The sequence below is a fragment of the Phoxinus phoxinus genome (genome assembly GCF_949152265.1).
Source record: "Phoxinus phoxinus genome assembly, chromosome: 25".
Taxonomy (NCBI): Eukaryota; Metazoa; Chordata; class Actinopteri; order Cypriniformes; family Leuciscidae; genus Phoxinus; species Phoxinus phoxinus.
Window position 1 is genome coordinate 9,466,253 of NC_136900.1, and position 18,492 is coordinate 9,484,744.

General features: G+C 40.0%; 1 protein-coding gene across 4 annotated transcripts in view; it reads left to right on the forward strand.

The window, feature by feature from the left end:
• The first annotated feature begins 921 nt into the window (after positions 1 to 921).
• LOC306993880 (von Willebrand factor A domain-containing protein 5A-like) overlaps positions 922 to 18,492 on the forward strand; it is a 46,079-nt gene continuing 28,508 nt past the window's right edge. For 2 of the 4 annotated variants that reach the window (XM_079604027.1, XM_079604029.1), the window contains exons 1-8: positions 1,067 to 1,239; positions 1,614 to 1,816; positions 1,899 to 2,121; positions 2,205 to 2,371; positions 2,448 to 2,562; positions 2,636 to 2,811; positions 2,891 to 2,982; positions 3,074 to 3,218. In XM_079604027.1, coding sequence (XP_079460153.1) covers positions 1,200 to 1,239; positions 1,614 to 1,816; positions 1,899 to 2,121; positions 2,205 to 2,371; positions 2,448 to 2,562; positions 2,636 to 2,811; positions 2,891 to 2,982; positions 3,074 to 3,218 — 1,161 coding nt within the window. In that variant the 5' untranslated portion in view covers positions 1,067 to 1,199. Of the gene's footprint in view, positions 1,240 to 1,613; positions 1,817 to 1,898; positions 2,122 to 2,204; positions 2,372 to 2,447; positions 2,563 to 2,635; positions 2,812 to 2,890; positions 2,983 to 3,073; positions 3,219 to 5,323; positions 5,404 to 5,481; positions 5,597 to 5,682; positions 5,842 to 7,282; positions 7,387 to 7,479; positions 7,698 to 7,812; positions 7,875 to 10,054; positions 10,079 to 10,226; positions 10,362 to 10,573; positions 10,610 to 11,106; positions 11,134 to 11,274; positions 11,394 to 11,470; positions 11,595 to 11,711; positions 12,374 to 18,492 lie in introns of those variants that run through there. The other 2 variants (XR_013796558.1, XM_079604030.1) reach the window with 2 other exon arrangements.

Sequence of the window (18,492 nt, forward strand, 5' to 3'; positions counted from 1 at the left end):
CTTAGTTTAAACCTCATCTTCTCCTCCCGTACGAATCAAAATGACCTGAAGCCCTGAAATTATACTTCTTTTTTTGTCCAGAAAGCTTATTTCATTTTGATATTATTTTTTTATATTTTAATGCAATTTTTTATTTTTTTTATTTTGTTTACCTTAAAATTTACTAAATTTTAAATAATACAATTTAAGCAAATTGTTCACATTCTTTCTTAAGTCCCCAATACATGCATTCCACTGTTATATCAGCTCAAAATATCTTATCTAATCTCTGCTGACCTCTTATGGAAAAAACAATATATAACATGATATTTCATGACTCTTGCCACTAGATGGCCTTATACAGTAGCTCTATATGGAGCAACATAATTAACTGTTCCTTTGGGGCCTAAAGTCAGTTACTTTAACTGACTTTAAAGAGTTGTTCTCTTCAGTATTTCTATATTTAGACATTCTAAAATATTTTTTGGGAAAAGTTTTAGCATTTTTAGTTTTAATTTTGAGCAATTTTTAGTTTTTTTTTCTGCTTATAATGAAGCGTATACAGATATTGTAACAATTCAAGTTACCCAAACAAAACAACAACAAAAACAAAACAGCCTTGAATAATATTTATTTGAAAATGCTGATTTTAATTCAGAATAAAAAAATGCTGTTATGACTTCACCATTTATTTAGCATTTATGTGGGCGGTGGGGGTGGTTGTTCTGGATTGTAGATGTGTTCAAGTCTAACCATTTCATATCTGTGTGGTCTGCATTGTTTGTAACTGACTGACTTTAAAAAAGAACAAAAACATAAACTCCTCGAATCCAGTCAATTTCCTTTTGTGAATTTCAAGTTCAAGTGCGCCAAAAGTGTTAAGTACTCCGATTAACTCATTTTAAAGATAAAATAAAAGATGAGTTTTGGCCGGGTCAAAATGACCCGAGGAGAGTTGAACGGGCACGTGATGTCACTTCTGCCTGCCTAAGACGTAACGTTAGCGTAATTAATATTCATGAGCAAAGCGGCGGTTACTCGGTGAAATCAATTCACCTTCCCCAGACGTTTTTCCGCTTTAGAAACGTTCAGAATCACAGATTTACTCATTAAATGAGTACATCTTTGAAGATTTGAGGCACATTTAAAGGTAGTTTCGGTGTTTGAGCTTCTCTTTCGATTTGAAGTAAAATCGTAATTTCGTTTAACGGAGCGTCAAAATGGTGAACCGCGGTCTTGTGACTCAGAAAAATGTGCCAGGTATGAATTTTTACTGTTTACTGTTAACGTTACCTGTATTTAAACTTTAGTTTTTGATATGTTCGACAGCTGAGGTGTTTTTCCACACAGGGACGTTTGTCGCGAGGGTTTTATTTTAATTATTACTATAATATTGGATGAATGTAGATTTTAACCGACAGATTGTTCTCAAAGGATGATATTTTTTATTTTTCATAGGTCAATTGGGACAGGTTGTCACATTTTCAAAATGGTAACTGCGGCCTGTTGTCACATGTTACGTTCTAATTTATTCAACTACGTATTAATGTTGAATAGATTAAATAAAACCCTTTATTTATCTATCAAAGAGCTATATATAATGTGTATTTGTGATGTTGGTTTGTGTGACTCAGTGCCTCTGAAGAGCATCTCAGTGGAGGTTCGTGTTCAGGATCATGTCTCCACAGTCTCCTCCACTCTGCTGTATGTGAATGAGGAAGAGCGCCCCCTGGAGGCCTTGTTCGTGTTCCCTCTGCCCGCTGATGCTGCTGTCTGCCACTTCAGTGCCAAGATCGGAGAGCAGGAGATTGTGGCTGAGCTGCAAAACAGAGAAACCGTGAGTCCAAATATAAGTCTGTAGGAAGCGTATTTGCATATAATTTTTACTTTGCACCACGTAATATAATTGTGTCTTGCAGGCGAGGGATCGGTATGATGACGCTGTGAGTTCGGGTCAGCAGGCGTTTCTGCTGGAAGAGAGCGCAGAGAGTCCTGATGTGTTCGGACTAAGTGTCGGGTGTCTGTCGCCGGGTCAGAACGCTGCCGTCACCATCATCTACGTCACCGAGCTCGATGTGCAGGCCGACCACTCGCTGCGCTTCTGTCTGCCGGCTGTACTCAACCCCCGATACACACCAGCAGGTACAGCAGCTGCTACACACACTTTATTAGCGGAGAGAAGCTGATTCTAACACACTTTCTCTGTGTGTGTGTGTGTGTGTCAGGTTCAGGAGCTGGTATAGTCTCAGAGATTTCATCAGTATGTGGAGCTGTTCCCTACACGCTGACTCTCAGTGTCCATGTGAGCTCTCCAAAGCCCATCTCCAAACTAGAGTCCAACTGCACTCTGGATCCTCTAGTGTTCCTGCACTCGGATCACACTCAGGCTACGGTACTGTGTGTGTCTTCATGTGTTTATCTGGATGTGTGAGGACAGCAGTGTTATGCATGTGTTTTTATGTGTGTAGGTGAATCTGAGTCCTGGTCACATGTTTGATAAGGACGTCGAGCTGTTTCTGTACTATCAGGATCCCCATCAGCCCTCTGCTATAGTGGAGGCAGGAGTGGCCACTGCCCCATCAGGTCGGACCTGCAGATCACTGGCATTATGGGATTGAGTGATCAAGGTTTCACTGACTCTCTCTCTCTATTTCAGGCTCTCTGATGAGGGACCCAGTGGTCATGATAAGTTTGTACCCAGAATTCCCAGAGGAAGTGATGTCATCACTGGCAACACAAGGAGAGTTTATTTTCTTGATGGACAGATCGGGCAGTATGGGTGAAGTGATGCATCATGGGATAGGGGCACAGACGCGCATAGAAAGTGCAAAGGTACGATTTAAATGTGCATTTGGGTCTGTTATCACATATTCAGATGAGACGTGCTATACCTTTTCATGTCTCTCTACAGGACACTCTGCTGTTACTGTTGAAGAGTCTGCCCATGGGATGCTACTTCAATATCTTTGGATTTGGCTCTCGTTTTGAGGCCTTCTCTTCCTAGTAACTATATCTCCATTCATATATATTCAGATATTCGATTTTTAAATCTGTGAGAGGAGATGAGGAGATGTGTTTGTGTGTTTCACTGCAGTGAGAGTGTCGAGTACAATCAGGACACATTGGATGAGGCTCTGAAGAGTGTGAAGAGAATGCAAGCAGACCTGTGCGGCACAGAGATTTTAGAGCCTCTAAAATACATCTATAGTCAGCGCTGTAAGCCCAACCACCCCAGACAGGTACAACAACACCTCAGCATGCATCAGAAGCGCTTCAAGTACGTGATGTGACATTGTGTGAATCTATGTTTTACACTATCCTGCAATTTCCGTCTCTCAGAAACCAAACCAGCTCTGTAAGATTAGCCTAATAATCAACTAAGATGCATACATCTACTAATTGATGTCTATTTAAATATTTTAAACTTTGTGTGATATGATAGGCTACATAGTCTCACTCCCTCTCGGAGATGGCATTTATGCAGGTTTATTCTTTTAATTTGTTTATATTTGCATTGCATTTGTATAATACGTTTTTTTTCTTTTTCTTTTTTCTTTCAACTTTTTGAACATCTATTTTTACTGTTTTGCTGTTTAACTTTTTAATCACAAAAGGTCCTCAAGCTGGGACTCGAACTCAGGTCGCTCGAAGCACAACCGCATTACACCTCAAAAGCCTTCCTATACAAGGGTATCGGCTCAGACAGTTAGAATATATTTAAATAAATGTTATAAGATTTTTGATCAGAGCAGCTGAGAAAAAACATCAATTTAGTGCCAAAGACTTGCTAAATGGCCTGATGATTGGAGGAAAAAACATTTCAGTGCGGTGAATGTTTTTGAGTGGCCTGCGCAGTCTCCAGATATCAATTTCTTTAAATCTTCGGTGAGATTTGAAGAAAGTAGTAGCATGGAAACAAAGAATATCAGTGAACTACAAGCTTTTGCACACAAGGAATCCCAGTAGAGAGTTTCGGAAGCTTGTAAGAACTTAGTCAACATTTATTTAAAGTCACAAACAATAAAGGATTAGCAACTAAATTTGACTTGGGGGGGTTGAATAATTTTGCACAACAATTTTGGAACAGTTGTCTGGTCACTTTTATGCTGCGTTCACACCAAGCGCGAATATGCGTCAGGCGCGAGTGATTTCAATGTTAAGTCAATGGTAAGGCGCGTTTACGCGCGTCTGGAGTTCTTGCGGCGCGAATGAGGCGTTTGGCGCGGCGCGGTAGACGCGAATTCGCCTCATTCGCGCGTCTAGTTCGCGCGAATGACGCGAATTGAGCGTTTGGCGCGATACGCGCGTTTGGTGCGATACGCGCGTTAAGCGCGAATTGTGCTTTTTGTGCATTCACGCGTTTGACGCGAATTCGCGTCTGCCGCCCGAGTTGAAAAATCTGAACTTCTGCGTCAAATTCGCGCCGCGTTAACCAATCAGGAGCCTGCTTAATGTTGTGGCGGCAGGCCCGCCCAGAGTCATTCATTCAAAATGGAGGAACGTATAATTTTAGCCCTGGAGGGTGATCCTCGCTCCGATGCGGGACAGCAGGTCATCAAACTGGGCGCGGGACAGGCGGAAGTACCGCTGAAACCGGCCGTCATCCAGCCACAGCTCCTGGAGCAAATGGTGAAATTCGCCAAACTGGGTTCGCCTCCGAAGGGTCTGGTGGACCCAAATACGGCGACGATGATCCCTACGCCGCTGTTCTGCTCTCCAGAGTAAATACAGTGCGGTGACTCTCTCGGTAAATGATCGCTCATCAGACATCTTGTAAAAAGATGGCCGCCAGCGGGTCTCGAAACTGACTTTCGCCTCTTGACGCGCGTGACGCGCGTAAATTTCGCTTCAAACTTTTTTTTTTACGCGCGTCAATTCCGCTCTTGACGCGCGAATGAACACAAAGTGGTCACGCGAATAACCAGACGCGGCAGGCGCGAATTTTGACGCATATTCGCGTTTGGTGTGAACGCAGCATAATTGAGAGTCAATCCCTGAATTGCTAATTCAGCAATTAGACTGAAAATTAGATGACATTACACATATACATTACACATTCGGCACGCATACACGGATGAACTGCGTTCTGACTTCTGTAGTAATTATCTGAGTACAATGGTGAAAATATAATGGAGTTCTGAAGTCATGAAATTAATTACTGTGAATTTTATTAAGTCAATTGTTTGATTTTTTCCCTAAATTTTATTTAAGCTGTGCCTTCCTTACCTCGCCTGATGAGCTGCCATTGCAAGATATTGGTTACAGTTATGTCTGATTTTCCAATTTTGTCCAAACGTGCTGCCAAAGGATTTCCCATGTCTGATATAAATTGTTCTCTCTTCAGCTGTTCATCTTCACTGATGGAGAGGTGGGAAATACTAAAGAGGTGCTGGATCTGGTGAAACATCATGTTCACTCTCACAGGTAAAGGTCTGCTGGGTTTGATCTTCCCATCATTCATCTCTTCGTCACTTACAGTAACAGAGTTTATTGTGTGTTCAGGTGTTTCTCATTCGGGATTGGTGAGGGTGCAAGTACCGCCCTCATCACAGGAATGGCCAGGGAAGGATCTGGTCACGCTCAGTTCATCACAGGCACCGACCGCATGCAGCCCAAAGTAAAGCTCTCCACTGGATTTCACAGGCTCAAATGTTTCCTAGTCAAATGTCTCAATGGTTTCTCTTTCTCTTCAAACTATATCAGGTGATGCAGTCCCTCAGGTTTGCGCTGCAGCCTCCTGTGTTTAATATCTCTATGCGCTGGACCCTTCCAGGTGGCATTAGGGTAGAAAAACTATCTCAACCCATCAAAGTGCTCTTCCAGGGTCAAAGGGCACTCATTTACGGCCGACTTAAAGGAGAGGTAGGATGATATAGCATGTATTTTTCATGTGTTAATTAGATGCATGAATTAGAATAATTTCTGAATTAATCATATGCTTTTTTAAAAACTGATTATTTGGCGTTGTGGTGGATTAACAAGAATAAGAACTTAAATTTTTGTCTTTTTCACACACAAAGCTATTTTTTGTCATGAGGAGACTACAGGGATGGGTATCGAGAACCATTTAAAATTTCCAAGAACCGGTGATTCGATAAGAAACGCATTTCGATTTCGCTTATCCGCTCCTCTGTGCGCATTTTAATGTGATTGAAGAAGTGCAAGAAGACACTGTTTATCCAAAGTGTGCGCACAGAAACCGCCTCTCTTACTGAATGTTGCACGAGTACTCATCCACGTCTTTTTGAATTTGAATGGACAAATTCATACAATATTTAAATATATCCTCGTAAGTTAAAGGATTAGTTCACTTTTAAAATGAAAATTCTGTCATCATATACTCACCCTTAAGTTGTTTCAAAACTGTATGAATTTATTTCCTCTGCTGAACACAAAGGAAGATATTTAGAAGAATGTCAGTAACCAGACAGTTTTTGGTTCCCATTGACTTCCATAGTATATTTCTTTCCTACTATGGAAGTCAATGGGAACCAAAAAAATGTCTGGTTACTGACATTCTTCTAAATATCTTCCTTTGTGTTAAGCAGAGGAAATAAATTCATACAGGTTTGAAGTTGAACAACTTAAGGGTGAGTATATGATGACAGAATTTTCACTTTAAAAGTGAACTAATCCTTTAAACGTGTATCAGTATATATTGGATCTGTCCAGCTTTTAAGTCTAAAATGCTTGCTGCAATCTCTATAATGGCGTTAATCAAACAAAAGACAGAGAAAATTCACTCACTGTTCTTGACTGAACAACTTTTGTTACTATATTTGTAATGTATATTTTATTTATAAAAAGTGTTATTTTACATTTGATTACAGTTTCTTTCACTTTTTTTTCAGTCGTATCTTGGTTCAGTTGTGTTTATTTGTGTGATTGCTAATTTGTTTATTTGTGTTTTAATTACTGAGTGTTTACTTGTCTTTAAAATTGCTTGAATTTTATATTAGTTAGTTAGGCCAGTTGTTCCAGTTGTTTTTGCTGTGGTATTTTTAAACTATAGGCAATAGTTACTTGTGTTAGTGTTAAGCCTGTTCATTTTTGTTCATGTTATTCAGCTACAATTAAATGTTTTTCAATAAGACTTAGAATTAATATGAATGACATCCAAGTTTTTAAAATATTTTTTACCTTTTTGGAATCGAAATGAGGAAAATCGATAAGCAGAATCGGATTTAACAACCTATTATATTTAAATGCTTAGAAAAGAGGCCAGAAAACTCCTTGTAGCTCATATATTTAAGCTTTTTATTTGCTACTAATCCTCATTCTGTCATCTTTTACTGTCTCATAGAGTTCAGGAGGCTCTGAGGGAACGGTGACAGTCAAATACAGGCTTAAAGATCAACTGGTTAAAAACCAGCTCCACTTCTGCCTCAAACCAACTGAGGAAACTGGGTAACACACAAACATACATAGAAAGACATTCAATTGGACTGACATTCACTGTTTGCTTTTCAAATCCAACAATTTTCCTCCATGTTTTTGCAGGTTGGCCGTCCACCGGCTGGCGGCTCGGACCCGGATCCGTTTTCTGGAGCAGAAAGAAAGGGCTAGTAGTGCGAGGCTGAAGAGCGTCAGGAGAAAGATAGTGGAGCTCAGTGTTCAGGCAGGAGTGAGCAGTGTTCATACAGCCTTCATTGCCATTAATAAAGACAGCAGACAGACTGTGGAAGGACCCCTGCTGCAGAGAAGAGTGCCGACACGCGGTTAGTGGGACGATTGTGAACTTGTGAGGATGTCTGTGTCTGTTCATATTATAAATTCAAAACCAATGTTCCCTTATACATTTCATACAATAATCGCAATCTATTTCTGTTTTAGGGTTTCGACATTTTCCAAACAGGCCAATGTTAAGAGGCGGTGGGCGGTGGAGCTCTGATTGTGTGAGTATTAGGGCTGCAACTAATGATTATTTTAATAATCGATTAATCTGTTGATTATTTTTCCGATTAATCGGATAAAAAAATACATTTAAAAAAGCATTAATTCCCAACCCTTTATTCAAAAACAGAACTGACAGTGCAAATTCACAGTGCAAAAAAATCTTCAGAAAGTGCACAAACAGGCCTTGAACATCCCTGAGCTGTTATAGTAATATAATTTTTTTTTAATTGACTAACACAAAAAACATACACATGGATGCTTTACATCTGCCAAATATATAGGTTTTTTTTTTTTTTAAGTGCACAAAAAGATGTATATTTTTGTTTAAGGGACCTGAGCTATCAGAACAATAAATAATTTTTTAAAAATAAAGAAAAATACAAATCCGAAAACTTAACAGGATTTGTTTAAACGTCAGAACTTGTTCTCTACACTACACTCATAGACGCACACATTCACAAAAAAATACAATGGATTGACCACCCCCGTATGGTGTGTATTTTGCAGCTCATCCTTTCCGAGCATATAGTGAAGTTTCTCTGAGTCATTTAGAGTAAAGAATGAAAAATTCAGTGCTGCAAATTGTGAAAAAATATTCCCCTTGTAATGGTACTTGGGACAGACAAGAAAGTGTTTGCATCTTCTGTCTATCTGATTCAAATCAGTTTGCTAATTTAGTGGTAGGATTTTTTATGTTTTTTTTATATTGTTGTCCATTTATCAAACTTCCATGTCTCTTATATAGTAATTATATATTACTAAGTACCCATTTACACTCGGCCTCTCTCGCGCGCAGACACACTCGGCCTCTCTCGCGCGCAGACACACTCGGCCTCTCTCGCGCGCAGACACACTCGGCCTCTCTCGCGCGCAGATAGCCTGGCTAACGCCAGACCCAATTCTCGTTGAGACCTGGGTCTGGGAACCACATGCAAATTTTCTCGTATTTGAGGCGTGGTTTACGAATGCCCGGCGCCGTTTATTGGGTGCTAAGAATGTCTATCAAATGCGCCTGTATGTAGCTCATAACCAATCGTTTCCATTATACCAGATGACGTATGTATAGACGCCAAAAGCTGCTCTTTTTTCAAAATAAACTTGCGTTCTAAACTACTTAGAACAATATCTAAGGCTGCATCAAAAGGTAGCTTCGCGTCTGCTGCCATGTTGAATCCATAAACAAACTGCTTAGTTGTGTCGCATAGATGTCGTCATCGTCTTGCTGCTCCCTCCCCGTTCTATGATTGGTTCCCTAAACGAGGCGAAAATCAGGTCCATGGTTTCCAGACTGCCTTTCAGCGAGAATAAAATCGCGCTGCGCAAAGGCAGTATGGGGAAACCCAGGCTAGCGCGCAGACACACTCGGCCTCTCTCGCGCGCAGACACACTCGGCCTCTCTCGCGCGCAGACACACTCGGCCTCTCTCGCGCGCAGACACACTCGGCCTCTCTCGCGCGCAGACACACTCGGCCTCTCTCGCGCGCAGACACACTCGGCCTCTCTCGCGCGCAGACACACTCGGCCTCTCTCGCGCGCAGACACACTCGGCCTCTCTCGCGCGCAGACACACTCGGCCTCTCTCGCGCGCAGACACACTCGGCCTCTCTCGCGCGCAGACACACTCGGCCTCTCTCGCGCGCAGACACACTCGGCCTCTCTCGCGCGCAGACACACTCGGCCTCTCTCGCGCGCAGACACACTCGGCCTCTCTCGCGCGCAGACACACTCGGCCTCTCTCGCGCGCAGACACACTCGGCCTCTCTCGCGCGCAGACACACTCGGCCTCTCTCGCGCGCAGACACACTCGGCCTCTCTCGCGCGCAGACACACTCGGCCTCTCTCGCGCGCAGACACACTCGGCCTCTCTCGCGCGCAGAGTTGCTTCGCTTTTGTCCAATCCGGCGCCTCATAGCTCTGCTCCGCGCTCAACTAAATTTTTTTTTATATATACTCAAATATATCCACGTCGCACGACACAACGAATCGATAATGAAATTCGATTCTATTTTTATCGATTCGTTGTTGCAGCCCTTGTGAGTATGAATAATTTTGACTGCCTGTTGACTATTTACTACAGGACATGTGATGTTTTCTCCTTATACATTTCAAATTAAGTTTTGGAAATGTGTTTAGAAAGTTCCATGTTGCCTTTAAGATGTGAAATAAATGTGTTTTTTAGGAAAGTGATGAGGAGCCTTCCGGGGTAAGAGAAATCATATCTCATGTGTTTTTGTGCTCTGAATGTGTATGGATCAGTGTTTTTTTGTTTTTAAATGACAGCAAGGATTTTAAAGGCTTTTCATATCAATTCTCAGTTTGCAATGTAATTATTTATTTTTTTTCTGTTTTAGGATGGATGTGGTAAGTGATTCTCTTCAATCTCTTTGTGCCTGTGAGAATGTATTTGTGTTGTTTGCTAAAACAAGTCACAACTTTCTACTTGCGTCCATTCTGTAACATTGACTGGAAATGATGGAATGGTGAAAACAGCTTTTTTTATGGATTCATTGACATTTGAAAAACAAATACTGGCCTCTGCATTTAGGATTATACTAAAAAACATTTTAGTCAAAAATGACCATATCAATCCATCCCTATTGCAAAGCTTTTCTTGTTTGTTAGTTCTTTTGGATGTGTCTGTTCTTAGATGTTTCTCCAGATCTGAATCTGTCCTGACCTTTGGTTTCTCTTCCTGTAGACGCACAGTCACGGGTCAAGTCTACGTCACGGCTGGGTAAATGGCACCCCAATGTAGTATTAGTTTTGTGAAATTTGTACATTTAATTATTGCTTTATTTAATTTAGTTCTTCATATTATCAAGACTGTACATTTAATGTGTTTATTTATAAAAAAATACCTAATGAGACACAGTGAATAGAAGAACGAGATTGAAGCGCAGTCCAGCTGCTACTACAGAACCACACCACACTCAGCAAGAGCACAGAATGCTTGTGTCGAACCATTTGTGCTACAGACATGAACAAATCCCTTAAACTCATGTGGCTTGTTGAGGTGAGGTGTGCTGTTATTTTCTAAGCTATCAGATGTAGGGTGTTCGTCTGGGAGCTGGTAAGAAACCACCCACAGTATGTTAGCATTGTGGCTACACACTTTCATGCCAAGCAGCAATTACATTTGTTCAGAACGTATACAATTATAATGTTAGAATGTTTCCATCGCATAACGGTATATATTCAGTATATGCATCTTGAAATGAGTTTGTCTTTTAGGTAAGCGACGTTGGTCTCACAACTTGGGTAAGAACGTGTGTGTGTTAAATATATTTGTATAATTTTTTTATATTTATTATATTAATATATTAGAACCTGATCCCCAGAAGGACTTGTTACTGAATGCACATATAACTTATCTTTCTCTATATGTGTGTTCAACTGCAGACCCGTTACTCCAGCTGGTTTCTCTCCAAAAGGCGTCGGGCTGCTGGGATCTGGACGTCACATTGGCTGATGCGTTTGGGAAGACAGAGGATGAGCTGACCAATCAGAAACCAGCACAGGTGAGAGATGTGATGAATAATAAGACAGTGATGATTGTGTCCAGTAACTAATGCAGTGTATGATGGTCTGTACACAGGTGGAGGGGTCAGTATGGGCCACTCTCCTGGCTCTGATCTGGTTATACGGCTGTAAAATAGACCAGCGGGTCGAGTGGCAGTTTGTGGCCATGAAGGCAGCGTCATGGATCCGCTCTCAGAAAGGTGAGATCTCCATTCCAGACAACATTCACTCACTCAGCGTACATCAAGAGACGCTTCAGCAAATCTCTTCAGTTCTGACACACACTGATGATGTGTGTGTGTGTGTGTGTGTTTCAGTGGGCGATCTGTCCGAGTGTGTATGTGTGGGTAACGTCCTGCACGGATGTCAGGTGACCAAAGACACTCTGGGAATCTGAAGACGTCAGTGTTTCTACTTCCTGTGCGTCAGAAGACAAAAGAACTGTTACAGTTTCATTCACTGTTTTTCCGTTACTTGTTTCCTTAAGGTTTAATCCATTTAATTTGTTCAAATCAACACCAATTTGTAAAAATATATGTGAGTGACCTGCAAGATCATTTGAGTTTTATGTACCAAAGTAAAAATAGTTTTGGCTTTCTTCTTATATAATTCTCCCCCAAGATATACTCATTTAACTGGATCAGGTCACACATAAAAACTGTTCTGTTCTGTTCTTGCGGTTTTGAGATAAAAAAAAAAAGTGTTTTAAAAAGACGAGTCCTGTTGGTTCTGTATTATTTTCAACATTTCAACATCTTAGTGTATTAGCCAAGTAATAGTAGTAATAGCATAGGTTATTTGCTCATGTTTGGTCTGCCGTTATTTATTTATCTGAATGCCTGGTATCAGAAAAGAGACAATTTATCATATAACACAAACTATGCATTGTTTTAAACATGTAAACGGTTGCAGTTTATGCTTAACATTGACACTTTTATTACCATTTTGAAATAATCCATTAAACAGTTGTGATTTGAGGAGCAGGCACTAATATTTTCAGTTTTACTCGTTTGCATGTTGATCAATTTAACCACTTGTAATTTCAATTTTAACATTTGAGGTGTTGTGGTAAGCGTGTGAAGGTGCTGCAGGGTTGCTAATTTCATCAAATCCCCATATAGAGAATTGTGTGTTTTGTGGAAAAAGATGAAGGTTTACATGCATTAATTGATGCATGTCAAAGACAAACATTTCTCATTGGGATTTAATACTAATGTCTGGTTGAAGTTACTCCGGCTACCAAATGAGAACCACCACAGAAACATTCAAGAAAATTATCAAATTAAATTTTAAAAGATCAAAGCAAAACAGAAGAATAATTAAAACAAACTCTATGGCTGTTGGCTCATTTACTAGCGAGGCCACTGACAAATCAGTGGCTGTAATCGTTAAATTACGACACTATTGAGCATACATAAACCAGAGAAGAAGCTCAACTTCATTCGACGCTGAAACACAATTACGTTACCGAAAACAGGTTCTGTGATCCGAGGAGCGTGCACTAATATTTTCAGTGGCGCTTTAACACGAAACTCGTGAATATTCATGCCCCACTGTCTCCGAAAATGAGTATGAGGTCTCTGCGGAGCAACAAAAGGCGTGCCTCAATTTGGGGGCGTTTTCCAGCTGGGTAGGCGTTTTACTATGGAGGACCAAACCTGCAGAAATTAAAAATAAATAAATGAATAGATAAATTAATAAATAGATAAATAAATGTGATAAATAGATAAATAAATGTGATAATAGGAAAATAAATAAAGGAATAAACGACTTGATAAAATAAATATGACTCATTTTTAATCAAATTTATTTTTATATTAAAAATATTTTTGTTATTCCCCTTAATGTATTATTTTCTGCTTTTATACATTTAAAAAATCGTTTTAACTTGTATTTATTCGTTATTTATTTATTTTTATATAGGCTATTTATTCTTACATTTATTGTTTAGATTTATTTATTTATGTATTAATTTATTTCCACATGTATTTATTTATTTATTGATTCATTTATTTTTACATTTCCATGTGTAACATGTGTAACATGGAAATGAGGAAGGCGGTCCTTGTGTAGCTTCAGTGCATCATTGGCTGAGAGCTCACGAATAGAATCGTCAGGCCCGATAATCGAGGAGATTTTTCACACCCAGAGTCAGACACCCAGTGGATGGTTGGTTTTCTAGTTTAATGACTGTTCTGTAATAGATCTTGACTCTAAATAACTGAAATGGTTGCTTTTCTCAACCAACAATGGCTTCTAGGAAAATCGGAACAATCCAACAATCCATGGTTCATTCACGGCACGCGCTGTTTGATCCGTTGTGAATGTTTCTCTCTAGATCTCGCAGCGATGTTATTACTTCTGTGGCAAATTCAAATGCTTTCTTTACTGGATCTCTTATTAGCGCTGTGTGTAGTTCATACCTGTCAACACTCCCGTTTTCACCGGGACTCTCCCGTATTTCACACCCATCTCCCGCCCCCCTCCCGTTTTGTCCTTTCTCCCGTGAAACTCCCGTAATTTGTGTTCCCAAACGTTGTTATATGAATAATCACATCAATATATTATTCCAAGGTTGCCCAGTTGTCAGATCTTGTATGAAACCCATCCTACTCGCGCAATCAACACATCATACACATTTCAACCCATTTGTAAGCTCAACCTACAACCAGAGAATGTCTAATAAGGGGAGAAGGTTCACTCTCGCTACACTTCCGGCTTCTGACTGGTTGCAGTTTCACTCTGATTCCATATGAGGGCGCTCACAGGACGAGTGCAGAATGAATGGAGGTCTATGGAGCTATACCCCTCAAAATCCACTTTTCTCAAGATATAATTTTTTGTCTAGTAATTTGAATGTTGTATTCGAAAGGAGATGCAAAGAAATTGCACATTGCTGGGTGTTAGATTTTTTAGAGTCACTTATTTGCTTTAAAAAGTCTTTCAAAATGTCAATGACGTCATACACATCGTACGACCAGAGATACTGCTTTACGGCAATCCTTCAGTCACTGTGGTGCTTTCGCGCTCTGCACTTTATTTTCTCTCGAGGCATCGCCAGCACAGCTGACACAGGTAAACACACGTGCTAGAAGAGTTTCTGCTAGAATACATTCTGTTCCCGCTTCAGATACCACGATGCCATCAAGCGGTATCTCTGGTCGTAACCAGTCCTTCACTGACCAATCAGCGTTCATTAGCAGAATGCTAGCGTGTTATGGGCAACAACAACTCAACCTGTAAGAAATCGAAAGGACATAAGTACTCGTTCATTCAATTTTCGATCTATAACCCATGTTGACCTTGCCAAACCTACAATCAAATCTGAGATTTCTCAACGGCAATCGGCTGAAAGGGACAAATTTAGCCGTCTAGCCCCATAGACTCCCATTCATTTTGCACTCGGGGGTGATCGCCCCCAGTGGAACTTTGGTGGAACTACAACCAAAATTCGGTACAATAGGACTTAATAGGGAGTGAACAGGCTCTCCGTAGACGGGCTCTGCTACAACTCAGTAGCGCTGTTGACGTGCGCAGATCGACGCGGGAAGTTGAATAAAGCGATCACTGGTAGAAATGGGAGGAGAAGACTCCGTGGTCAATATTTCACGTAATTAACGCACCATCCGTTTTTTCTGTCATCCTTTGGCTGGCGTTACATTATATGATGCGCTTGTATTCTTGCAAATGCTTTTAAACCATTCACGCAAAGACAAATTGAGCGCCAGAATCGAGTTCTCTTTCGGCTTGAAGTTGACCGAACTAACACGCAATTCTGCAAAAATGTCCGTTTTGTCGAGTAGCCTATCCTCATAAGAGCAGACTGAGCAGCACTCTTAAATTAGTTAAATAGTTTTAAATGAACATAAAGAAGAGTTGTGAGAGAATGATGCGCGTGTGAGATCCGCGTGCGTCTCTCTCTGTCAGCAGCGGCTGCTCTTAAAGACACAGTAGCCAAAAAATCTTTCTATCAGTAAAGTTAAAGCAGCCCTCAGTAAGATCGGGATTTCTTTGTTGTATCCTCGCGTTTTGCTCGGAGGTTTCTCTCTAGAGCTCCCCCCGCAGCTTCGGAATAGATATTTGACAACAACTGTTATAAACTCGCTGGCTATTCTCAGACACTAGAGGCTTAGTAGATCAACGACATCAAAGCAGATGGGAAACTCTTTGCAACGTCGTCTTCATTCGGGACAGCGTGAGGGAGCGCATGACAGCATTATAGCAGATTTATTTTTGCAGTAAAGCAATTCTTTACCTCGCGAGACTTGGGATCACACGATACTTCCAGACGAAGAGGCCGGCGGGCGAGAAGGGTATTCCTGCACAACGGGAGGCTGCAGTTTCAGGACCCCAGTTTTAGGACCGCAGTTTTAGGACCCTAGTTTATTGTGACAGCGCCACCTACAGAACTGGATTACCAAAAACACAAATTTAACCCCTTTCGCGGCAAAGATAACAGATCACATTGTTATTAACAGATTGTTGTTCAACATTCATTACTCGTTAAAACATCACACTCTTACTTATTTTATCTGGACAAACTGAGCATCATTAGAAAGATTTAAGACTCGATAGTGTTTATGATAAAACTCAAACAGCGAACACAGAGAGATCTGGGTCTCCTCTTCCTGATTTGCGTCAGTAATGTACGCAAGTCTCATTCGCTGTACAGCTGTCAATCATCTCACGTGGTTCAACGTGACAATAATCCTGCCCTTCTGCATGACGCGGTCCTGTTATCCGTGATAACAAAGCTAAGACACATCTCTTCACCTGAAACAAGAAGCTAATAAATGCACGATTTCGAGTATATGTGGTTTGTGTGTGATTTTCGTGCAATTTTGGGTATTTTCATTATTGCCAAGCAAGGTGTAGCCATTAGTTGCATATAAATTGCTGTATTATACCATATTTCAACATCTTTTTATGACTTAAAACCATTTTAAACCGCAACCGGAATATGGTACAAATATCCTATCTTACTCGATGGTGGTTTAAAGTGAGCTTTAAGTAAAAGTTTAATATTAATCTTTTAAATTGTATCGTGTAGCTTGATGCTACTTGCTCTAATCCACCTGCTGCAGGAGCTATTCTATTCCATAGGCCTAATCTTATTTGTTAAAACATATATATATTTTCTAATGAGACTTAGGATCAAGGTGGATCTTGATACTATGTACAAACTAAACCACCTGGATCCTAGAAAAGCGGTCCTGAAACAGCAGCCGCCGCTATATCATCCAGTTCGGTAGGTGGCGCTGTCACAAAAAACTAGGGTCCTAAAACTGCGGTCCTAAAACTGGGGTCCTAAAACTGCAGCCTCCGGTTGTGCAGGAATATACTACTGCGGCGGGCCGCCGGCCCAAAGTTGCAAACGCTGTTTTTCCGCTCACGGGCACCAGGGGGGTGCGAAACCACCACCATTCAACCCAAAATAAGTAATATAACCATTCCAGTGACTCCGAAGTTGATCAGTTAAGGTAAAAAAGTTACTTAGTTCACCTTTAATCAAAGAACACAGGGAACAGAGAAAAACACTCACTGCTCTTGACAAAAGAACATTTGTAACTTTAATAATGATTCATCTATGTATAATTTAACATTTATGCAGTGCAGACTGTTTGATAACTTTATAAAATTTCTGTATATTTCCTACCTTTTAGACAAATATTTAAAATATACTGTCTTTGTTGTTTCTACATTAATTTGGAGATTAAATGTGAAATTATGACATTATAAAATATATAAAAAATTAGTTTGTTTAAATTTGCTTGCAACATGATTAAGTTAGACAGGAAAAGCTCCAAGAGGTCTGCCACTTACAATCTATCGCTATTCGCTAACCATTAGCCTATTAGCCAACATTCGCTAACTTTTTGGTGCATAAGTTTGTTACTTTAGTGTTGATAGTGGTAGTTTGCTTAATTTTTTCCTGTCGGCGTATTCTAATATAAACAAAATAGTTAGCTTGTCAGACTAGAAAACAATAGTTGTAAACAAATGTTAATAGGCTATTCCACCGAGTAGATGCCATTTATGTCCACAGGATCTAACTGCAAATTGTATCTAATTAAAAAATTATTAAAAACTATAGTATTTTGGATAAATGACGTTTTCATTCAGTCCAGAACCCACTCCCTTCATATGAAATGGTGTTTGAGTGTGAGGTGCGCTGTAAGAAAACAAGAAAAGCTCCACAGAAAAGCTGAAAAAGCATTGCTTGTTAATTTTATTATTTTTAATATAAATTTTAATGTAATATTTATAATTTTTCTGTTATTTATATTATATCTCATAACCCATTATGCACCCCTAAACATAACCCTAACAGAAACCTCTGCAGACCACTAGATTTAAATAGAAACATGATTTGACCTTTTTTAGCAGTGAGATCAGCTCACTAGTCAATGTTCAACACTCTTCATTATATCAGTGCAGGCATTAATACCTCACATGTGTAGTCAAACCTATAGACTAACATAATGGATGAATGATAAAATGTAAAATGATTATGTACAGAGGAGGAAACTTTTTAAAAATTAAAATGGATGAATTTGTTGTCTATTCAGCACATCACAATTCAATGGAGAGGACAGGAGCCTCAACCACAGCGCTACCTTGCAGACATGGACAGAATTCTATTCTGAGGAGGACCTTGGGGTATGTTTCATTTTACACCAAATGTGATTGAAAAATTTAATGAATTAGGAATTTAGTGGTACTAGTTAAAAATGATATCATATGTAATTTACTTCTATCTAGGATATAACTCGACAAGAGATGTCTTGCAGCTGTGGAGTCTTCATTCTAATGATCAATGGCTACTATTGATTCTGCAGGTGCCATGTCAGAATTAAACCCATGTGCAGCTATTAATACATAATTCATGTTGCAGTAATACTCTGTCATCTTGGGGGGAACATTTGACTTTTCAGAGGTGGGTTTTCCAAGCTCATTAAAAAACATTCTGTACGTTTAAGAATTGTTTTGATAAACTTGTGCTTTTTCCAACTATAGTCAGACATACCCAAGTATAAGAAGATGGTGGCCTGTCCTTTTGCTGGAGAAATTCCCACCAAGGTGTTCTTTCTTTCTTCT